The sequence below is a fragment of the Convolutriloba macropyga genome, chromosome 3 (genome assembly GCF_964194025.1).
Source record: "Convolutriloba macropyga chromosome 3, txConMacr16.3, whole genome shotgun sequence".
NCBI lineage: Eukaryota > Metazoa > Xenacoelomorpha > Acoela > Convolutidae > Convolutriloba > Convolutriloba macropyga.
Genome location: NC_134470.1, coordinates 1,639,559 through 1,658,572, shown reverse-complemented (window position 1 = coordinate 1,658,572; position 19,014 = coordinate 1,639,559). Strand labels below are relative to the sequence as shown.

The following is a 19,014-nucleotide window of genomic DNA, read 5'->3' as shown; positions in this document are numbered from 1 at the left end:
CCCCCCCCCATTACTGTATTCATTGCTAGCACACCTACACCCCCTTCCAATGACTAGTAATTCTTATCAACACCCCCTCCCCGCCCCAATGACTATATTCATTGCTATCACACCCACTCCCTTCCAATATCTATATTAATTTTAATTGCTATCAACCCCCCCCCCCCCCGACACCACCCTTCTTGTTTTCTGTTTCATACCAAGCAACTTTAATTTTTTCATTTATCATTAAACTTCTGATTTTTCAGTTTCATTCTCTATACGAGCCTGACCAATAGAAGTACAGAGCTTAACAGAAGAGAAACAAGCATTTACTCAATTTTCGGATATTATTCATCGTCATCAACATCATGTTACCTTCAGCAAATACGTTCAGTCCTTTATCTCACCAAAGCATGTTGTTTGCACAGATAAAGCATAACAAATACATACGATACTAACTTCGGCTCTAAACTTGTAAAATGTCTCACAACTTCGTTTCAGACCTATTCTCATTAATGGTGGTCTCTTCTTCTCTTTGTCACTCTATCTGAGCATGCTTTGCTGGATTTGACAGAGCAGCAGATATTGTTTAACGCAAGAGAGACATTTAATAAATACACTTTGGGTCCGTTATTTACATGAGCTAATTTGGTTAGTGAATCTAAACTAACCTTTCAGCTAAATAAATTACTATCTTGTTAATTAGCAGCAATCAAGTTTCACCTCCTTTCAAATTAACTCGATCCGTAATATCCATTTAAAACACATCGTAAAAACTACTTTGGTAGCTGCTGTTGACAAGATAGTGTGAGTTTGTTTTCTACTACATCATACACAAATACAAAAAGCGTTCTTCGTTCACTCATATTGTGACGTAATCTTAAAACGGACAGAGAAACGCGAGGTCATGTTTATGAGAAAAATGTATCATAGCTATTAAATCACTTCTAGCTGGTCATGCTTTGAGCTTCAGACCATATGTTTTGTAATGCATAGAAGTCTTGATTTCCTTGATCAAATCTAGACTACTAAATATTTTGCGATGTTTAAGCCAGGAACGAACTGTCAGAAACAATTTATCCAAATTTCCTGTAGAGTGAAACCAACTAAGAGAAAAGCTAGGTGGCAGCATAAACGACTAGCATCGAATAAAGGGCCTAATTGTAACCTACTCCAGCCAGAAGGGGAGCGGGTTTGTATTTAGATTGCTTCAGCTGGAGGGCGACTTCAATTAGGGACTTCAAATTGTGTATTTAGAGCTGATTATAGACCACAAAAATGATTTACCCTTAAAATGAAGCGAGGTCGACGTACTTTCTATTCAACTTTTAGTAGTAATCTGTCGCCAATAGAGTTCAGATGCGCTGTTGAAACTTGAATTGTTCCAGAACAGAAAATCTGTTTTATTAGAAGCTAAATCGCTAAACATACATTTTGGTTCAAATAAGTATCATCAACGCAAAAAAAAATGTAGATTTCTTTTTCTTGTCAAGGTTTTAATTTCAACCTACGGAAAGCTCATTCACTTACCAAAAAAAAAATCCAAAAAGCGATAAAACGAAAACAGTAAGAAAAAAATATTAATGATCAAATTCAAATTTTTTCACAATAAGACTGAGAAAGAGAAAAACATTCCGTTTTGATGACGAAAAGTTAAATAGTTAGACGACAAGTTTGTAGTACGCAAAATCGCATAAAAGAAAAACCAACAGGAGTAATATAATTGCTACCATCTTGGTTTGAGTGCAATTTAACACTGTATATAGATTGGAGACGCTTTCAAAGCAAACTTGAATCCGCTGGATATAAAATGCAAGCATAACCACTAACGTTCTATGTATTGCTCTCGAACGATAGTCTCGGTTAAATTATTATTATCATCAGTTTCGGACATGCAATAATTTTACGAGTAGAGTTCAAATGATGTTAGGTGAGTTTACTATAGTAGTTTACTATAGGAGTTTCCCCTGGAGATTCTGGCGTTAGACTCAAACAATCTCTCATTTGCACTGCTATCGCAAAACTGGTTTGTTAGCTTGTACACTTCTACCATGGTGCCTCTTTTCCCTCTGTAAGCAAGAGTTGGAAGATTCAGTACCCTTAGTCTCGATTCATAGTCCAATTCTCTCAATTGGCTGACTAATTTCGTGGCTCTCCTTTGGACATTTGCGATAAGGTTGACATGTTTTCTCATGTGCGGGTACCAAACTTGATTGCAATATTCAAGATGGGCACGAATATTATAGATGAAAATCAGGACACCTTTAATTTTCAACTTCAACCAATTGAAAATGCCGCCAATTAAAATTAGGTGATCGATATTCTGAATGATAGAACAATTTCGGTAATCCAAAAATCAAAAAAACAACAGCGAAAAGTTACTCAAGAAAATTTTGCTTAATACTGCTCCCTTTTCCCAGAAACAAGTGCCAACGAATTGCCACATTTAAAACCCAGAAATGATGCAAATTCTAATGAAACACAAACCGATTAACGTCGAACTAATTGTTCTCAAACGACTGACGAGGCAAACAAATTAGAAGGATGTATAGGAAAGAGAAACTTCGGTGCAAAAACTTCTGGCTAGAGAGGGGTTCAAACCCGCTGTCTCTCAGGTGAGAGTCGGGCAAATCAACCACTCCGCTACAAAGGCTATGCTTTCCGCGATCACAATCGGTTCTATTTTAGCAGCAGACTTAATTTCTAAATTCGCGCAATTCAATTAAAAAATAAAAATTCAAGCGTAAAAAAGTCACTCGAGGTGTGAGATCGAAAGAATGTTCTAGATGAAAACGGTCAAGCGAATATTTTGCATAAAAAAGACACGATAATTGCTTCAAACTTAGTTTGAGTGCAATTAATAAGAAAAACTAATGAGCTGCTTGTAGTTCTGATACTCACTTAGATAACTTTAGGTTATCCAAGCAGAAAAACTATTAAGGTTTCCAAAAAAATGCAAACTTTGCATGGTATGCTCATGTGATTTCTATACCTTTAGATAATAACTATTATTATTGAGCCCAATCGCAACATTTTTTGATCAAATTTACTGACACGAAAACGCAAGAGAAATCATCAAGGGTAGGCAAACGATTACATTTTCGATTACTTCGAATGTCGAGCATTCAGCAAAGTCACATGTCGACAATTCAGTGAAATATTAACTGAAATTTCTTGAAAGGAGAGAACTTCCCGTTTCCCTGTGCATAGGAGCATTATAATAGAATAGCACCAAACAATACAATTGAGTTTCTTCTATAGAGTTTTGTTATCTACACATTAATGATATCATAATTCTTCAAATCATTGAAGGCTTGACAGGCAGTTTTCAAAACAGGAACTTTTTCACAAGTAGCACTTCACCCAACCCTGCCCAGCACTAACCCATCTCTGTACTTCCCGTATTATCCTGCATTATGGTTAAATCTTCCGCCCCAAACACTCCTTGTTTTATAAAATCTATAGATAAATAAAACCAACTCCTCGGAGACTCCAAAAATATTCTCAAAAAGTATCGAAAAAAAAGTTAGCCTGCCACCTAACACTATTTGCTGAAATTTCCAGGGTATTGCGATTCAGCTATCCCAATTGTAACAGGTTGCTGGGGCGGGTTTTAGTTATGAACAAGTTCCCCAAGCTAACATCAAACATAAAAATACATGTGCTCAGAAATATTTTCCAGTCAAAATAGCAAATTCAATTGCCTAATAAGACAAGGAGAATATGAAACAGGGCATGCTATTAGCATTCGCAAACATGTGTGTCAGGACAAAATACCCACAGTCACAATACCCAATGTGTTATATTATCCAAAATATACCCAATATTTAGCCTATGAATATAATTATTAGAACGAATATTAGGAATCACCATTACATAATTTGATTTATAACCATTATATAATTTATTTTATTGTTATACCAACAGCTATGTTATACCAATAGATTTGTAATCAGACTGTTGGACGAAAAGTTCAAAGGGCATCGATAGCCGCTTTGTTGGTTATCATGGTACATAAGGTATTCTGGCATTGGGTAAAATGTCATGTAACCCGCAGACACAGCCAAGACACTTACTCGACGGTGCATTTCGAATTTCGTAATTATCAATGGAAAATACAATTATAATACGCAAAATAATAGAGAAGCCAACATTGACTTTGTTCTAAAAGTTCTCCTATTTACATCAGCCACTAGTTAGCCTTCAACTTGTTCACTTTTTCTTGGTGCTGCTTTTTGAAATTAACGGATCCGTAACTTTAACAGGAGAGTTATTGGGAGAGGACAGTTTTGAGCTGCTTCTGATTGTAAAAGGACTTTTCTTCGAAGTTTCCGCAGTTACACCAATTTGCGTCGGCTCATCTGCACTTGCTGAGCTACAAGCTGCTCCATTTACAGTCGTTTTCTGGGAAGTGTTGTTTGTCGGTATGCTCTTGCTTGATTTTTTACTCGAAGTTGTTGGCGGTGCATTAGCTGTTGACAGGATAACTGTTCTAGTAGTGGCAGATAGTGTGTTCTGTTTCTTTCCTTGCTTCGCAGGAACAGCGGTCGGGTTCCGGGTCGCAGGGTTCCCAGTTGTGAGCCGCGTCTTTCTGTGATGTTTCGAAGTTGACGAAGCAGGAACAGTTGACCCCACAACCGGGTTTGCTTTCGAACATTGAGCCGTGACAACCAACTTAGCCTTTGGAGGCAAATTTGGTGGCTGGGACTCCTGCAGCTGACCATTGTTAGGATTGTTAGCAGAAATTTTATCAACTGCGAAATCTTCTTCGTTCACCGTTGAGCAATTCGGATTTTGATGGTTTGCAGCCGAGTTGGTGGTGTCAATGATGGTTCCGGCTAACGACTCCGGATAGGTTATGTTGGACACGTTATCACACAAACTGAAGTTCATTGAATCACTTCCGATACTATTCTTCCGGACTAAAACAACCATCTCACTCAACTATCAAACATAACCGAACGCAATGGTCGTTAAACTGAGCAAAGACAAAAAAAATATTGAAAAATTTTGTTCCACAAGCCATTCTCTGAAGAATCTTTTTCACTTCTCCATCAAATTTTAGTTTGCTGTCTATAATTACGCCAAGATACTTCACACTATTTGATTCTGCTATTCTTTCATTGTCAACATTCAGAACAGTATTTGTTAACCTTCTCCTGGTGCTGAACACAATTTTTAATTTTTAATTAAGTAATTTAATGATTTTATAATTTTACATAATGTTATATTCTTAAATTTACATTGCCTCTTTTACCATTTGCTTTTTATACTTATGTGTACCAGAGGAAATTAACAATGTTCCCTTTCTTATTTTGAAAACAATTGCAAATTTTAAAATCTTGCTCAAATTCAAAATATTATTATCTTGAGAACCATTTCATTGTCTCAAGAGACTATCCAATATCCCTGTTTCAAGCCTGAAATATTTTCACTGACTCATAAAGATCCATACACTTGGAAAAAATATTGACCACCATCCCATTAACTCTAGAAACAATGCAGCAGTTTATTATCAAACCTTGGAGGAGGTCCCAAGGCCCCTGGTGACGGAAATCAAACACGAAAAAATTGCAAAAATTTTAAAAAATTATTTAAATTTGTGATATTAAAATCATGAAGAACATTCCATTACACCTATAAAATATGTAGTAACCTATAATCAAACCTACAGGAAGTTCGGTGGCGCTTGAGGCTAGAAAAACCTTAAAAATGACAAAAAAAACTTCAAAAACTTGAAACAAATTGCACGCTTAAAAAAAGCTAAAACTTGTGATATTTAAAATTGAAAATTAATTCATGACCAAAATAAAATTTCCAGTAACTTATAATCATACCCTAATGGATGATTTCTGACCCTTGAGGCTCAAAAAACCTGAACAAATACTGTATAAAAATGATAAAATTCGTCAACTTAAAATCTTCCAAGACATTTCATTACATCTAGAATTTATACAGTAACCCATTTTCAAACCCTAGAGGAGATTCCTTGGCTGTTGAGGTTGAAAAAATCTGCAAAAAACGACAAATATTTTCAAAAACTTGAAAAAAGCAAATTTTATCAAAAAATTGCTAAAATTTGTGACATTAAAAAGTTGAAAAACTATTCCATAGCCAATAAAAACTTGTCAGTAACTTATTATCAAACCCCTTAGGAGGTTTTCTGGCCCCTGGGTCTAGAACAACCTGAAAAAGGAAAAAAAATGTCAAAAAATTGATATGCACGTTTTGTCAAAAAAGCTCGAATTCATGATGTTAAAATTTAAATTCCATTACCACTAGAAACTATGCAGTAACCTATTATTAAAACCTAAAGGAGGTTCATTGACACCAAGGGCTGATAAAAATCAAAAAATGTCAACAACTTTCAAAAACTTAAAAAAAGCAAATTTTATCAAAAATTTGCTAAAATTTGTGACGTTAAAAAGTTGGAGAAACTATTCCATGGCCAATAAAAACTTGTCAGTAACTTATTATCAAACCCCTTAGGAGGTTTTCTGGCCCCTGGTAATTATTATACAAGGTAATTAATATCTCAAGAACAATTTCATTGTATCAATATATCCAGTATCCCTGTTTCAAGCCTGAAGAAGTTTTTACTGGCTCATAAAGGACCATTCACTTGGAAAATGATACAAAATTTTCCAAAAACTTAGAAAATTTTTCTTCAAAAAATTACAAACACAGGAGTCATATAAAAACTGATCACCATCCTATTAACTCTCGAAACTATGCAGCAGCTTTTTATCAAACCCTGGAGGCCCCTGGTGCCGGAAAAAAACATGAAAATGCAAATATTATAAAAAATTGCTTTTATTCGTGACACTAAAATCTTGAAAAACATTCCATTACGTCTATAAACTATGCAGTAACATAATATCGAACCCTGGAGGAAGTTCTTCAGGCTAGAGAAACCTAAAAAATGACAAAAAATTTTTCAAATTAAAAAAAATTGCAAGTTTTATTTTAAAAAAATTGCTTAAGCTAGTGATATTAAAAAAATGAAAATTAATCGATGACCAACAAAAATTTTGAACACTAACGTAGGTTTTTTGACCCTTGGGTTTTAAGAACTTGAAAAATGACTAAATGTCAAGAAATTGAAAAAGAACTGGCAAAAATAGTCAAAATAGTGCCAAAATTCGTGATGTTAAGATCTTCCAAGACATTAAATTACATCTAAAAATTTTACAGTGACCTATCTGCAAACCCTAGAGGAGGTTACTTGGCTCTTGAGGCTGAAAAAAAACTTAAAAAAACCGACAAAAATTTTCAAAAACCTTGAAAAAAGCAAGTTAAAAAACTGCCAAAATTTCACATTAAAAAGCTGAAGAACTATTCCCTGGCCAATAAAAAATTGTCAGTAACTTTTTATCAAAACCCTTAGGATGTTTTCTGGCCCCTGGGTCTGGAAGGACATGAATAAGGGTAAAAAATGTCAAAATTTAAAAATTGAACGTTTTGTCAGAAATGCTAAAATTCAAGATGTTAAAACGTTGAAGCCATTCCATTATCACTAGAAACTTAGAAACTATGCAGTAAACTATTATTAAAACCTAAAGGAGGTTCCTTGACACCTAGGGCTGAAAAAAATCAAAAAATGTCAAAAACTTTCAAAAACTTGAAAAAAGCTAATTTTATCAAAAATTTGCTAAAATTTGTGACGTTAAAAAGTTGGAGAAACTATTCCATGGCCAATAAGAAATTGTCAGTAACTTATTATCAAACCCCTTAGGAGGTTTTCTGGCCCCTGGGTCTAGAACAAACTGAAAAAGGAAAAAATGTCAAAAAAATTGAAAAGAACGTTTTGTCAAAAAAAAACTAGAATTCATGATGTTAAAATGTTAAATTCCATTACCATTAGAAACTATGCAGTTACCTATTATTAAAACCGAAAGGAGGTTCCTTGACACCTAGAGCTGATAAAAATCAAAATATGTCAAAAACTTTCAAAAACTTGAAAAAAGCAAATTTTATCAAAAATGTGCTAAAATTTGTGACATTAAAAAGTTGAAAAACTATACCATGGCCAATAAAAATTTGTCAGTAACTTATTATCAAACCCCTTAGGAGAATTTCTGGCCCCTGGGTATAGAAAATTCTGAAAAAGAAAAAAATGTCAAAATTGAAAAAAATGCACGTTTTGTCATAAAAAAAGCTAGAATTCATGATATTTCAAAAAGCTTGAAAAAATTGAAAACATAACCGACTTGCTCTCAAACGACCGGTCAGCGGTTGGCTTCGTCAGTAGCCAGGAATATTTTAGTGAGGCTAGTTTTAGCTTAATTGAGGGCGTGTAAGGTAGCGCAGCGCGGGGGGTTGCACCGGGGGGCTGATGGGGTGGCAACAGTGAGGGGGGAGTCAATCTCTGAGAACAGCCCTTCGCACCATAAGTATAAGTCTCCAAAACAGATTCTGTGAATTGCATACTTGAAGACTAGTGAGCTGAAAGGCTCTGAGAGCACTTAATGCGAACTAGTCGCCTCTTTATCCCGTTTCTGAAGACAAAAGTCATAGGTCAAACGGAAATCGGCCGGGCAAAAAATTGCATAGAGACAACAAAATTAAAATATTTGCCAACATTGCTTTTGAGAGCAATTAACAATGGTTTCCTAAAAAGTGCCGATTAAGTCATTTCTGAAAAAAATTGTTAATGAGGATCACAGATGACATTACGCCACAAAACAGCAACTGAAGTGCGGCATCGACAAAGAGAGAGAGAGAGAGAGAGAGAGAGAGAGATAAAACGTGAACGAGAAAGAGAAGGAAAGAAATTCTAACCAACAGAGAAAGAGAGAGGAATATTTTCCATGATGGGATTTGACTATGCAGCTTCTAGTTTTCTACCCTTAATAGTAAATAAATCAAAAAATTAAAAAAAAGAAAATTAACGGTTTTCAACTTCGCAGTAAAAAAGTTCAAAGCAATTTTTGTCTCAAAAGTTCTCTCAAGTAACCCCTCTCCAAGACCTAAGAAGTTTCGTTCGCCAATAATGGTCGTTAAACTTAGAAAAGGACAAAAAATATTGAAAAATTTCGGAAACAATTACATATTTTACCAAAATCTTACAAGATATTATTCAAGATAAAATTATATTATACATTATTAATTATATAATATATTATACAAGATAAAAAATATCTCAAGAAAAATTTCACTGTATCAATATATTATCCAGTATCCCTGTTTCAAGCCTGAAGAAGTTTTTACTGGCTCATAAAGGACCATTCACTTGGAAAATGATACAAAATTTTCCAAAAACTTCAAAAAATTACAAACACAGGAGTCATATAAAAACTGATCACCATCCTATTAACTCTAGAAACTATGCAGCAGCTTTTTATCAAACCCTGGAGGCCCCTGGTGCCGAAAAAAAACAAAACATGAAAATGCAAATATTATAAAAAATTGCTTATATTCGTGACACTAAAATCTTGAAAAACATTCCATTACGTCTATAAACTATGCAGTAACATAATATCGAACCCTAGAGGAAGTTCTTCAGGCTAGAGAAACCTAAAAAATGACAAAAAATTTCAAATTAAAAAAAATTGCAAGTTTTATTTTAAAAAAATTGCTTAAGCTAGTGATATTAAAAAAATAAAAATTAATCGATGACCAACAAAAATTTTGAACACTAACGTAGGTTTTTTGACCCTTGGGTCTTAAAAACTTGAAAAATGACTAAATGTCAAGAAATTGAAAAAAAACTGGCAAAAAAAAGTCAAAATAGTGCCAAAATTCGTGATGTTAAGATCTTCCAAGACATTAAATTACATCTAAAAATTATACAGTGACCTATCTGCAAACCCTAGAGGAGGTTACTTGTCTCTTGAGGCTGAAAAAAAGTAAAAAAAAACCGACAAAAATTTTCAAAAACCTTGAAAAAAGCAAGTTAAAAAAAATGGCAAAATTTCACATTAAAAAGCTGAAGAACTATTCCCTGGCCAATAAAAAATTGTCAGTAACTTTTTATCAAACCCCTTAGGATGTTTTCTGGCCCCTGGGTCGGGAAGGACAAGAATAAGGGTAAAAAATGTCAAAATTTAAAAAATTGAACGTTTTTTCAGAAATGCTAACATTCAAGATGTTAAAACGTTGAAGCCATTCCATTATCACTAGAAACTATGCAGTAAACTATTATTAAAACCTAAAGGAGGTTCCTTGACACCTAGGGCTGATAAAAATCAAAAAATGTCAAAAAGCTTGAAAAATTGCAAAATAGTATAAATTTGCGTGTTTTTAGCGAGCTGTTGGTTGTCAGTAGCTAGAAACGGGGGGGGGGGGGGAGTGTACGGGGGCTGATGGAGGCAACCAACAGTTGGGTGAGGGTATCAGCGCGCGGCGGGGGGGGGGTAGGGGCAATATTCTGGGGCGGTCAACAATAGATGGGTCTTTCAACCTCTAAAAAACGCCCTTCACACCATAAGTAGAAGTCTCCGAAACAGTTTGAGCTAAAACAGAGCTGTAAGGCTCTAAGAGCACTTAATACCCGCTGTGCGCTACCTGTTTATCCCGTTTTTGAGGCAGAAAATTCAAAAGCGTCAGACGAAAAATCGGTCAAGCGAAAAATCGCATAAAGAAAGACCGACAGTACTAATAAAATTGCTACAAACTTCGTTTGAGAGCAATTAAAAAGGGTGAGCTCATCTTCGCACCCTTCTATGTATAACTCAAGAACGACCCCCAAATATATACACTGGACACATCCGATTGAAAATTTCAACTATAGTCAATCAGAAACCTCAAATACAGATTACCGACTCTGCTTGAAGCCACAGATTTTCTGGCGTTCATCGAAAAGCGCGAGCTGTTAGCGATGTTAAGCCAGTATTTCGAAGTGCCCTCTGCAGAGTCACTAACCTTGCTTGAAACACGCAACATGCACGTTTTCTAATGACGGAAGTCACTGAATGTCAGCTTCTGGCTATGTGCATATCAACTTTGCCATTTCAACTTTCTGGCACTGTACGCGTTCAGCGTTTTATAACGTGCACATGTGAGCTTTAATCTTTATTTCTGATTCGATTAGGTAGACCAAAGTTTTTGTGAGAGAAATCCATGTATTATAAACAGAAAATTTTTAAAATCGTGATCTAGAGAACAGAGTACCAGGAAAATCTTCCTCTACTTCAAACTTAGATGAGTGAAGAGGTTCCCATCGATAAACTTTAAAAGTAAAAGTTCTGAACTAAAAAAAATGAAAAACGAGAGCTCGATGAATCTCTAAGTGGCACAAAATGTTCCATTGGTATTTGAAAGCTGGCTTCGGTAGTAGACAGCTGGTAATTAGGGATGCTAGCATTAGGGGGTGTGAGCGGAGTGGTGGCAGGGGGGTCAAGTGATGGGGGAGGGTTGTGGGAGAACTGGACGAGAGTGTGGTACAAATCACCAGGTTGGAGGTATAGCGGGTTGGGGTGATTGAGGCGGGGTTGGGTGAATGGGGGGTTCAATCTTCTAAGACTAAGAACCTCCCTTTTAAGAAAAATTTACGAAGAATCTTCTGAGAAAAATTTCTCAAAACAAAATGGGTGAATAGCATACTCAGACTCTAGTATGCCGAAAGGCTCTAAGAGAACCTAATGACCTCCGGGCGTTAACCGTTTATCCCGTTTTTGAGGACGAAAAGTCAAATGGGTCAGACAAAAAAATGGGTCTTGCGAAGAATCGCATAAAAAAGACCACCGGACTAATATAATTGTCACAAACTTTGTTTGAGAGTAATCAAAAACTCTCAATTAGAAACTTAAAAATTACGATAGACATAGGAAACAAAAATCTCGACGAAATTTAAAAAAAAACAGCAGGCAAGAAGTCCTGAACTACAACTCAAAGAATTCACATTGACTAAACAAACAAATTGGTCTAGAATTAGATTTGGAAGAAGATTAAATAACCCTCTTCGGAAAAAATAGCAAAATCAATTTCAAAATGTATCAGAAGAAAAAAACACCATCGACGAGAACCCAAATTTTTCATCAAACATCGTTTTCTCACTCTTCTTTAATGTTAGAGAAATTTCACGTCGCAAAACCACTTGCTTTTTAACTCCACTTCTTTCCCAAAATCTTCATAACCAAAATTCAAAGTTTGTTTCAGTTTTTTCAAGAAACCGAATTCCTGAAAGTCTTTTATGCATTTGCATTCCGTACAACATGCGCTTTGAAATTATAACAAATATGGTAGTCTCGTATATCCACTAAAAGACCACAAGATGCCAAACAGAAACTCTTACATTTATTGTTCGGGTTGTATCCAGTTGACCCACAAATTGACCCACTCAAAGACTCTCCGGCTATTGCCGTATTTGATACACAGTCATTTTCTCGCTCAATATGAACTATACTCGCGCTCATTCCATTTTTGTGCGTACTTCCAATTTTCCGATTTGATTCTTCTTCTGTAGCGTTTTCTGAAAGAATTGAGAGCTTTCTTCCGTTTACTGAGCGCCTCGAATCAGCGTCACCGAATTCCATTCCTTCCATTTTCCTTAATTCCCAAGCCCCGGAGCTAGCACTGGAAACGATTGTTGTTACAACTGGCGTGCTACTCGAAGATTTTCTCTCACTTTTCGAACTTCCGTTAGTTGCAACAGAGTCGGTTCGTCCGTATACATTTTCTCCAGCTTCAAACTGGTCGTCCATGTCGAGCTTGACACCGTTTTCTGTTTTGGTGATACCACATCCACCAGTTCTGCATAATGATATAGGCACTACCCCGTAGACATAAGCCAGCAGAATTGGAACTCCGACACTGACTGTCAAAGCAGCCAATACCGGTGCTACAATTATAGAGGCAGAAACACCGACAATTACAATTATATTTCTGCGGCTCTTAGATGTCGAATGTGTTGTGCTGTATCTTTTGAACAATTTTCGCCCGACATAAATGGGTATTCCGATCATCATAGCCGGTATTGTAATTCCCGCTATCAGGGCAATTCCAAGAGGTGCGCCAATAAGAGTTCCAATTTGCCATAAAACTTTTTTCTTCCGACTCCAGGGTTTCTTCCCCCAAAATGTGCATCCGGACGGGCTTAAATAATGCAAATCTGAAATCTCTTTCATACACAACCAGCAAAACTCAGCTCCGCAAATAACGCATGTCATATGATTGCAAGACCCGTCGTCGCATTTAGCAATCATGGCATTGCATCTCGGACATGGCTTGGTGTCCAGTGGCTGCAAATCTTCGCTGGTCGAGGCTTTCAAGATCAATGAGACACGCTCGCTTCTCGCATCGTCGCAAGTTTTGTTCGGATGCCATTTTTGTCTACAGTGATAACAGAAGCTTGTTGAACATCCCGGTCTCTCACATTCTAATCGTGGGCAGCTGGCGCATCCAGCAGCAATCACACCGTAATGACAATCAGCAGCTGGACACCACCTCATATCTGCTTCACAATTCAGATGTCTCCGAAGCATAAAAATCTCGTACTTCAACAGCATGCCTTGGTCGTCAAGAATGTCTCTGATATCATTCGGATGAATCATTCTTGGACATTCCGGACACGTGACATTGACACGGGAATCGTGAATTTCTGTAATTATGTAGCTTTGCAAACAATCAAGGCAGCATCTGTGTTCGCACATAATTAACCTGGGAAAACATTTGTTCTCCTTTTCATGAAAACAAACAGAACAAGTCAACAGTCCTGATGTGCTCAATTTTTGACTACCTGCTCTGCTGCTTGCGTTCAAACTTTTATTTTCAGCAGATTCAGAACGCTCCTCCTTTTCTTCAAAACTTTCGGATTTCATGGACTTTCTTTGCCTTCTTGAGCGCCCAAAACTCCAAATATCCTGCAACGGTACTCTGAGCCGCATTGGAAATGGTCTTCTTCGTTTCTTGTTGCAAGACTGTGTTGGAGAAACATTCTCAAGGCATGGATCTGATGCTCCAATGTCACCACCGACAGAAGTAGTGCTTCTAGATGATTCGCTAACTCCAATTTGATTCTGATCCCCACCAGACTGTTCGACGAACAGGGACATAGTTGCACTCCTAGAATTCTTGACGCTCATTGTTCGAATAATTAGTTGAACTCATAAAGCCTTAAAAGAAGGAAGATGCAACACAACACACCACCAGACGACGACAAGTCAATCTATCTCATGAAATGCCAAAAACAGCAACACGAACTGCCAAATCATTTAATAAAAAATCGGATCTTTTCCATTTGTGCCCCTCTCCCCACACCCTAGTACGTTATGCATACCCGTTACAGAGCACGTGTCATTAACTGTTAAATCATTATGTAAAAATATGGCACGTGAGTCTGGGGGTGCAAAAAAATGCACCCACTAAGCTGGAGGGGGGGGGGGGGCAAAACCGAAAAGATCCAAAAAGTCAATTTAAGGAAAATCATTCCCGAGCAAGAGTAAATATATAATCCAGTAGAATGAGACGGATAAAAATCTATAAAAGTAAGGTGCAGCGGGAGATTACAACAGTCCCAGAGCTGTTCCTAAGGTTTGATTGCAACAGTCCTTCATTGGAACATAAAGAAAAATTTATCAAAATTTGCAATTAAGCCATTTATGATGCTTCCCTAGCGCGCGAAATTGCTCTTTGAAAAAGATTGTTCTAAAAAGAGACGACTAATTTTCTTGTTAACAGTCGTCATAGTTTACAGTCTTCATAGTTTACTGCTCTTACTCGCTGCCTTCAAGGTAACCGCATTGCCTCAGCGGCCCGTGGTACTTGATATAAATCTATCAACTAAAATATCAAGCCTGAAGTTAATTAGGTCGACACTTTGAATTATCCACGTCTAATTCGTCATTCTCACATCGTCCTGATGAAATTTGTGGGCCGATTGGCATGTCTTCTAAATTGTGTGTCGGCTAATAACCCATGCCCGACGCCACTTATCTAAACTACGAAAAAGAGTTCGATAAAGTTCCTTTTAACATTTTGCTGAGTAAGCTCACTCAGCTTTGATGATTGAGCTTACTCAGCAAATCTTGATGATTTCATTATTTTCTGTTAGGTAGTACTCAAGTATAAACTCTCATCCTCTGTACAAAACGTGTTCAGTGTTCTCCCACAAGGGTCAGTACTGCACCCTCTTCTGTTCTTGTTTTTCAAAGTGACCTGCCATGCTTTTTTCTTGATTCTATACCTTAGATGTTTGACGATATAACCTAAAATTACATGCCCGACGCCACTTATCTAAACTACGAAAAAGAGTTCGATAAAGTTCCTTTTAACATTTTGCTGAGTAAGCTCACTCAGCTTTGATGATCTTTCTTTCCTTAAAAAAAGGGCCGTGTACACCATCCGGCATCGATGGATGTAGGTCGAAAAATAGGGTATGATGAGTAGCACTTAGTAGCCGGATGCTGCACTCCAAGCTGTTCCCCTCCAGACAGTGTAAAGACGGCCCAGTCACAAAAATAAATAACAAGTGGAGAGGAAAGCACCTATATATATATATATATAGCACACATAGGGAACTAGAATGGAAGGATTAAAATAAAAATGGATCATCAAGGAATAAGCAAATGAATAAAGATAAGCAGCCAAACACTCAGTGCAGCCTTCCCTCCTCCACGACGGCGCTAATCGAAGTCTCACTGAGAACACGAGGCTTGAGGGCACGACATCCCCTCAAGCAGAGAACACAGCTCCTCAGAAGTGCGAAGCTGATTTTCGTTCGGATGTAGCTTATAGTGTCGGCGTACGGCTCTCCGCGTTTTTCGCTGATCTTGGTTGCGAGTTGTTTCATAACGCGCGATGCTGATGGGCCTGGACCACCCGAACAAGCAAAAACCAGTGCATTGAAGCTGCTGTGTTCGGTTTCGCGAATTCGCTCTTCGTACTTATTTCGCTTGATGCTCTCGTGATATTTGTATGCATCTTTTATGGTCTTAGGGCAGCTCTTCGCATGAGGGTTGAAAATCTTCACATCGAAGAAAGTGCGATTAAAGCGGGAGCCCCACAGACCGTTTGCCTTGATGTCCAGTCGAGCGTCATCATCAGTGGTGGTGGAATTACTCGAGAAAATTTCTCCATCGAGCGACTGAAGTTTTGGCTCTATCTGTACATCGTGGCAAACGTCATCCATCAGGTTTGCAAACACATCTCTAATTTCGTTGTGTCGTAGGTGCGTATAACCGCCTTTGGCGCAATGGAGGGCATGGGTGAGGCTGAGTTCTTTCCCGCATGGGCATATGGCTGGCGTGTTCTTCGCTTCCCAGGTGTAGCGAAGTGCTATTCCATCACGGAACTCAGTCTGCGTGAGGTCAAAACCATGTTTTGACAACGGAAGCGCGTTAAGCCAGCTTGATGCTCCTTTCTCCGAGGCCAGCTGGATGGTATACTTCATTTCTGGTAGATTGTTTTCGATTCTGGATTTTTTCGAGATGAGTTCACGTTGATTGTCTGCTTTCTGTCTGAGACTGATCTTGGTTTGTTCTACTTCACATTGTTGAATATTATTGAATGACGCCAATGGTCTTGAGAGTTCAACTGATTGCTCAAGATTTTTGTGAAGATCTTGTGGGAGGGCGATGTTAAGCCCACCCATTCTGAGAGGGAGAGAAAAAAGTTCTCTTTCCTCTTGGATTACTTCTTTGCCGACGATGTTCGGTATGACTCGGCCAAGCCGCTCCTCCACCTTGTCCAGAACCCCCTCCATGGAAGGTGTAGTACGCGAAAGGAAGCTCAACTTCTGTTGAACCCCCTTCGTCAAACATGCATAGGCATTCTGGGGAGGTGAGAGCAAATTGACCAAGTCTGTCTAAACTTTTTGTGTATTTATTTTCTGCATCTTTCAGGAAATTTTTACTGGCCTCAGAGCTTCCGATAACTGATCCCAGGACTCGAGCGCCCTGCGTGATTTCCACATTTGTGCCTGCAAACACAGTTGACGCTTGGCGCTCGCCTCCTGGCTTAATTATCAACTGACACTTCGGAGGATTGACAAGATATCCATACTTGAGACCGAGCTCAGTGAGCTTGTCGAAGAGTGCCCTGATATCTTCTAACTTACCGACGACGCTACCATCATCCGCATACCATTTTTGGGTCAAAGAGTCATTATGAAGTCATGTTATTAGGGGTAGGATTGCGATTCCATACATTGCCATCGCAAGGGGATCGCCTTGTGTCGTACCTTCCTGAGACAGTATGGTCGACTTACCGATGTAGAGATGAGACGGGTGGCTATAGGAATTCTGTAAGGCAACATGCAAAGATGGGCATAAGGCTTTCACGTTCTCTAAAGCTGTTCGTCTATTGAGCACGTTAAAAGCGTTTTTGGCATCAATTAGAAGAATTGCTTCGTTTTCGGGATCACCAAAACTGTGGCGAAGCGAATGTATGGCATGTTCTATGCCACATTTCTGGCCCAGGCACAGTTGCATGTTTCCACCGAGGGATGTTAGATCTTGCCTGATGCAGTCGACGATTATGCGTCCGGTGATGCGACGCATTACTTCACCAATACCAATAGGTCTCACACCTGGACATTTATCCAGAGCCACTAGTCGACAACCATTGTATGCAATCAAATCATCCTGTGGTATTATGGACTGTGTTGGAGAAACATTCTCAAGGCATGGATCTGATGCACCAATGTCACCACCGACAGAAGTAGTGCTTCTAGATGATTCGCTAACTCCAATTTGATTCTGATCCCCACCAGACTGTTCGACGAACAGGGACATAGTTGCACTCCTAGAATTCTTGACGCTCATTGTTCGAATAATTAGTTGAACTCATAAAGCCTTAAAAGAAGGAAGATGCAACACAACACACCACCAGACGACGACAAGTCAATCTATCTCGTGAAATGCCAAAAACAACAACACGAACTGCCAAATCATTTAATAAAAAATCGGATCTTTTCCATTTGTGCCCCTCTCCCCACACCCTAGTACGTTATGCATACCCGTTACAGAGCACGTGTCATTAATTGTTAAATCATCATATAAAAATATGGCACGTGTGTCTGGGGGTGCAGAAAAATGCACCCACTAAGCTGGAGGGGGGGGGCAAAACCGAAAAGATCCAAAAAGTCGATTTAAGGAAAATCATTCCCGAGCAAGAGTAAATATATAATCCAGTAGAATGAGACGGATAAAAATCTAAAAAAGTAAGGTGCAGCGGGAGATTACAACAGTCCCAGAGCTGTTCCTAAGGTTTGATTGCAACAGTCCTTCATTGGAACATAAAGAAAAATTTATCAAAATTTGCAATTAAGCCATTTATGATGCTTCCCTAGCGCGCGAAATTGCTCTTTGAAAAAGATTGTTCTAAAAAGAGACGACTAATTTTCTTGTTAACAGTCGTCATAGTTTACAATCTTCATAGTTTACTGCTCTTACTCGCTGCCTTCAAGGTAACCGCATTGCCTCAGCGGCCCGTGGTACTTGATATAAATCTATCAACTAAAATATCAAGCCTGAAGTTAATTAGGTCGACACTTTGAATTATCCACGTCTAATTCGTCATTCTCACATCGTCCTGATGAAATTTGTGGGCCGATTGGCGTGTCTTCTAAATTGTGTGTCGGCTAATAACCCATGCCCGACGCCACTTATCTAAACTACGAAAAAGAGTTCGATAAAGTTCCTTTTAACATTTTGCTGAGTAAGCTCACTCAGCTTTGATGATTGAGCTTACTCAGCAAATCTTGATGATTTCATTATTTTCTGTTAGGTAGAAAACTTAAGCTTTCTGTTAGGTAGTACTCAAGTATAAACTCTCATCCTCTGTACAAAACGTGTTCAGTGTTCTCCCACAAGGGTCAGTACTGCACCCTCTTCTGTTCTTGTTTTTCAAAGTGACCTGCCATGCTTTTTTCTTGATTCTATACCTTAGATGTTTGACGATATAACCTAAAATTACATGCCCGACGCCACTTATCTAAACTACGAAAAAGAGTTCGATAAAGTTCCTTTTAACATTTTGCTGAGTAAGCTCACTCAGCTTTGATGATTGAGCTTACTCAGCAAATCTTGATTTCATTATTTTCTGTTAGGTAGAAAACTTAAGCTTTCTGTTAGGTAGTACTCAAGTATAAAC

At 38.0% G+C, this 19,014-nt stretch overlaps 1 protein-coding gene across 1 annotated transcript; it reads right to left on the bottom strand.

Moving 5' to 3' along the window:
* Positions 1 to 3,571: 3,571 nt before the first annotated feature.
* LOC142335863 (uncharacterized) lies at positions 3,572 to 14,076 on the bottom strand. Its single transcript, XM_075384193.1, has 2 exons — positions 12,218 to 14,076; positions 3,572 to 4,904 (listed from the first exon to the last, which is right to left on the bottom strand). The coding sequence occupies exons 1-2, from the start codon at positions 14,004 to 14,006 to the stop codon at positions 4,195 to 4,197; spliced, it is 2,499 nt and encodes an 832-aa protein (XP_075240308.1). The 5' UTR covers positions 14,007 to 14,076; the 3' UTR covers positions 3,572 to 4,194.
* Positions 14,077 to 19,014: the final 4,938 nt, after the last annotated feature.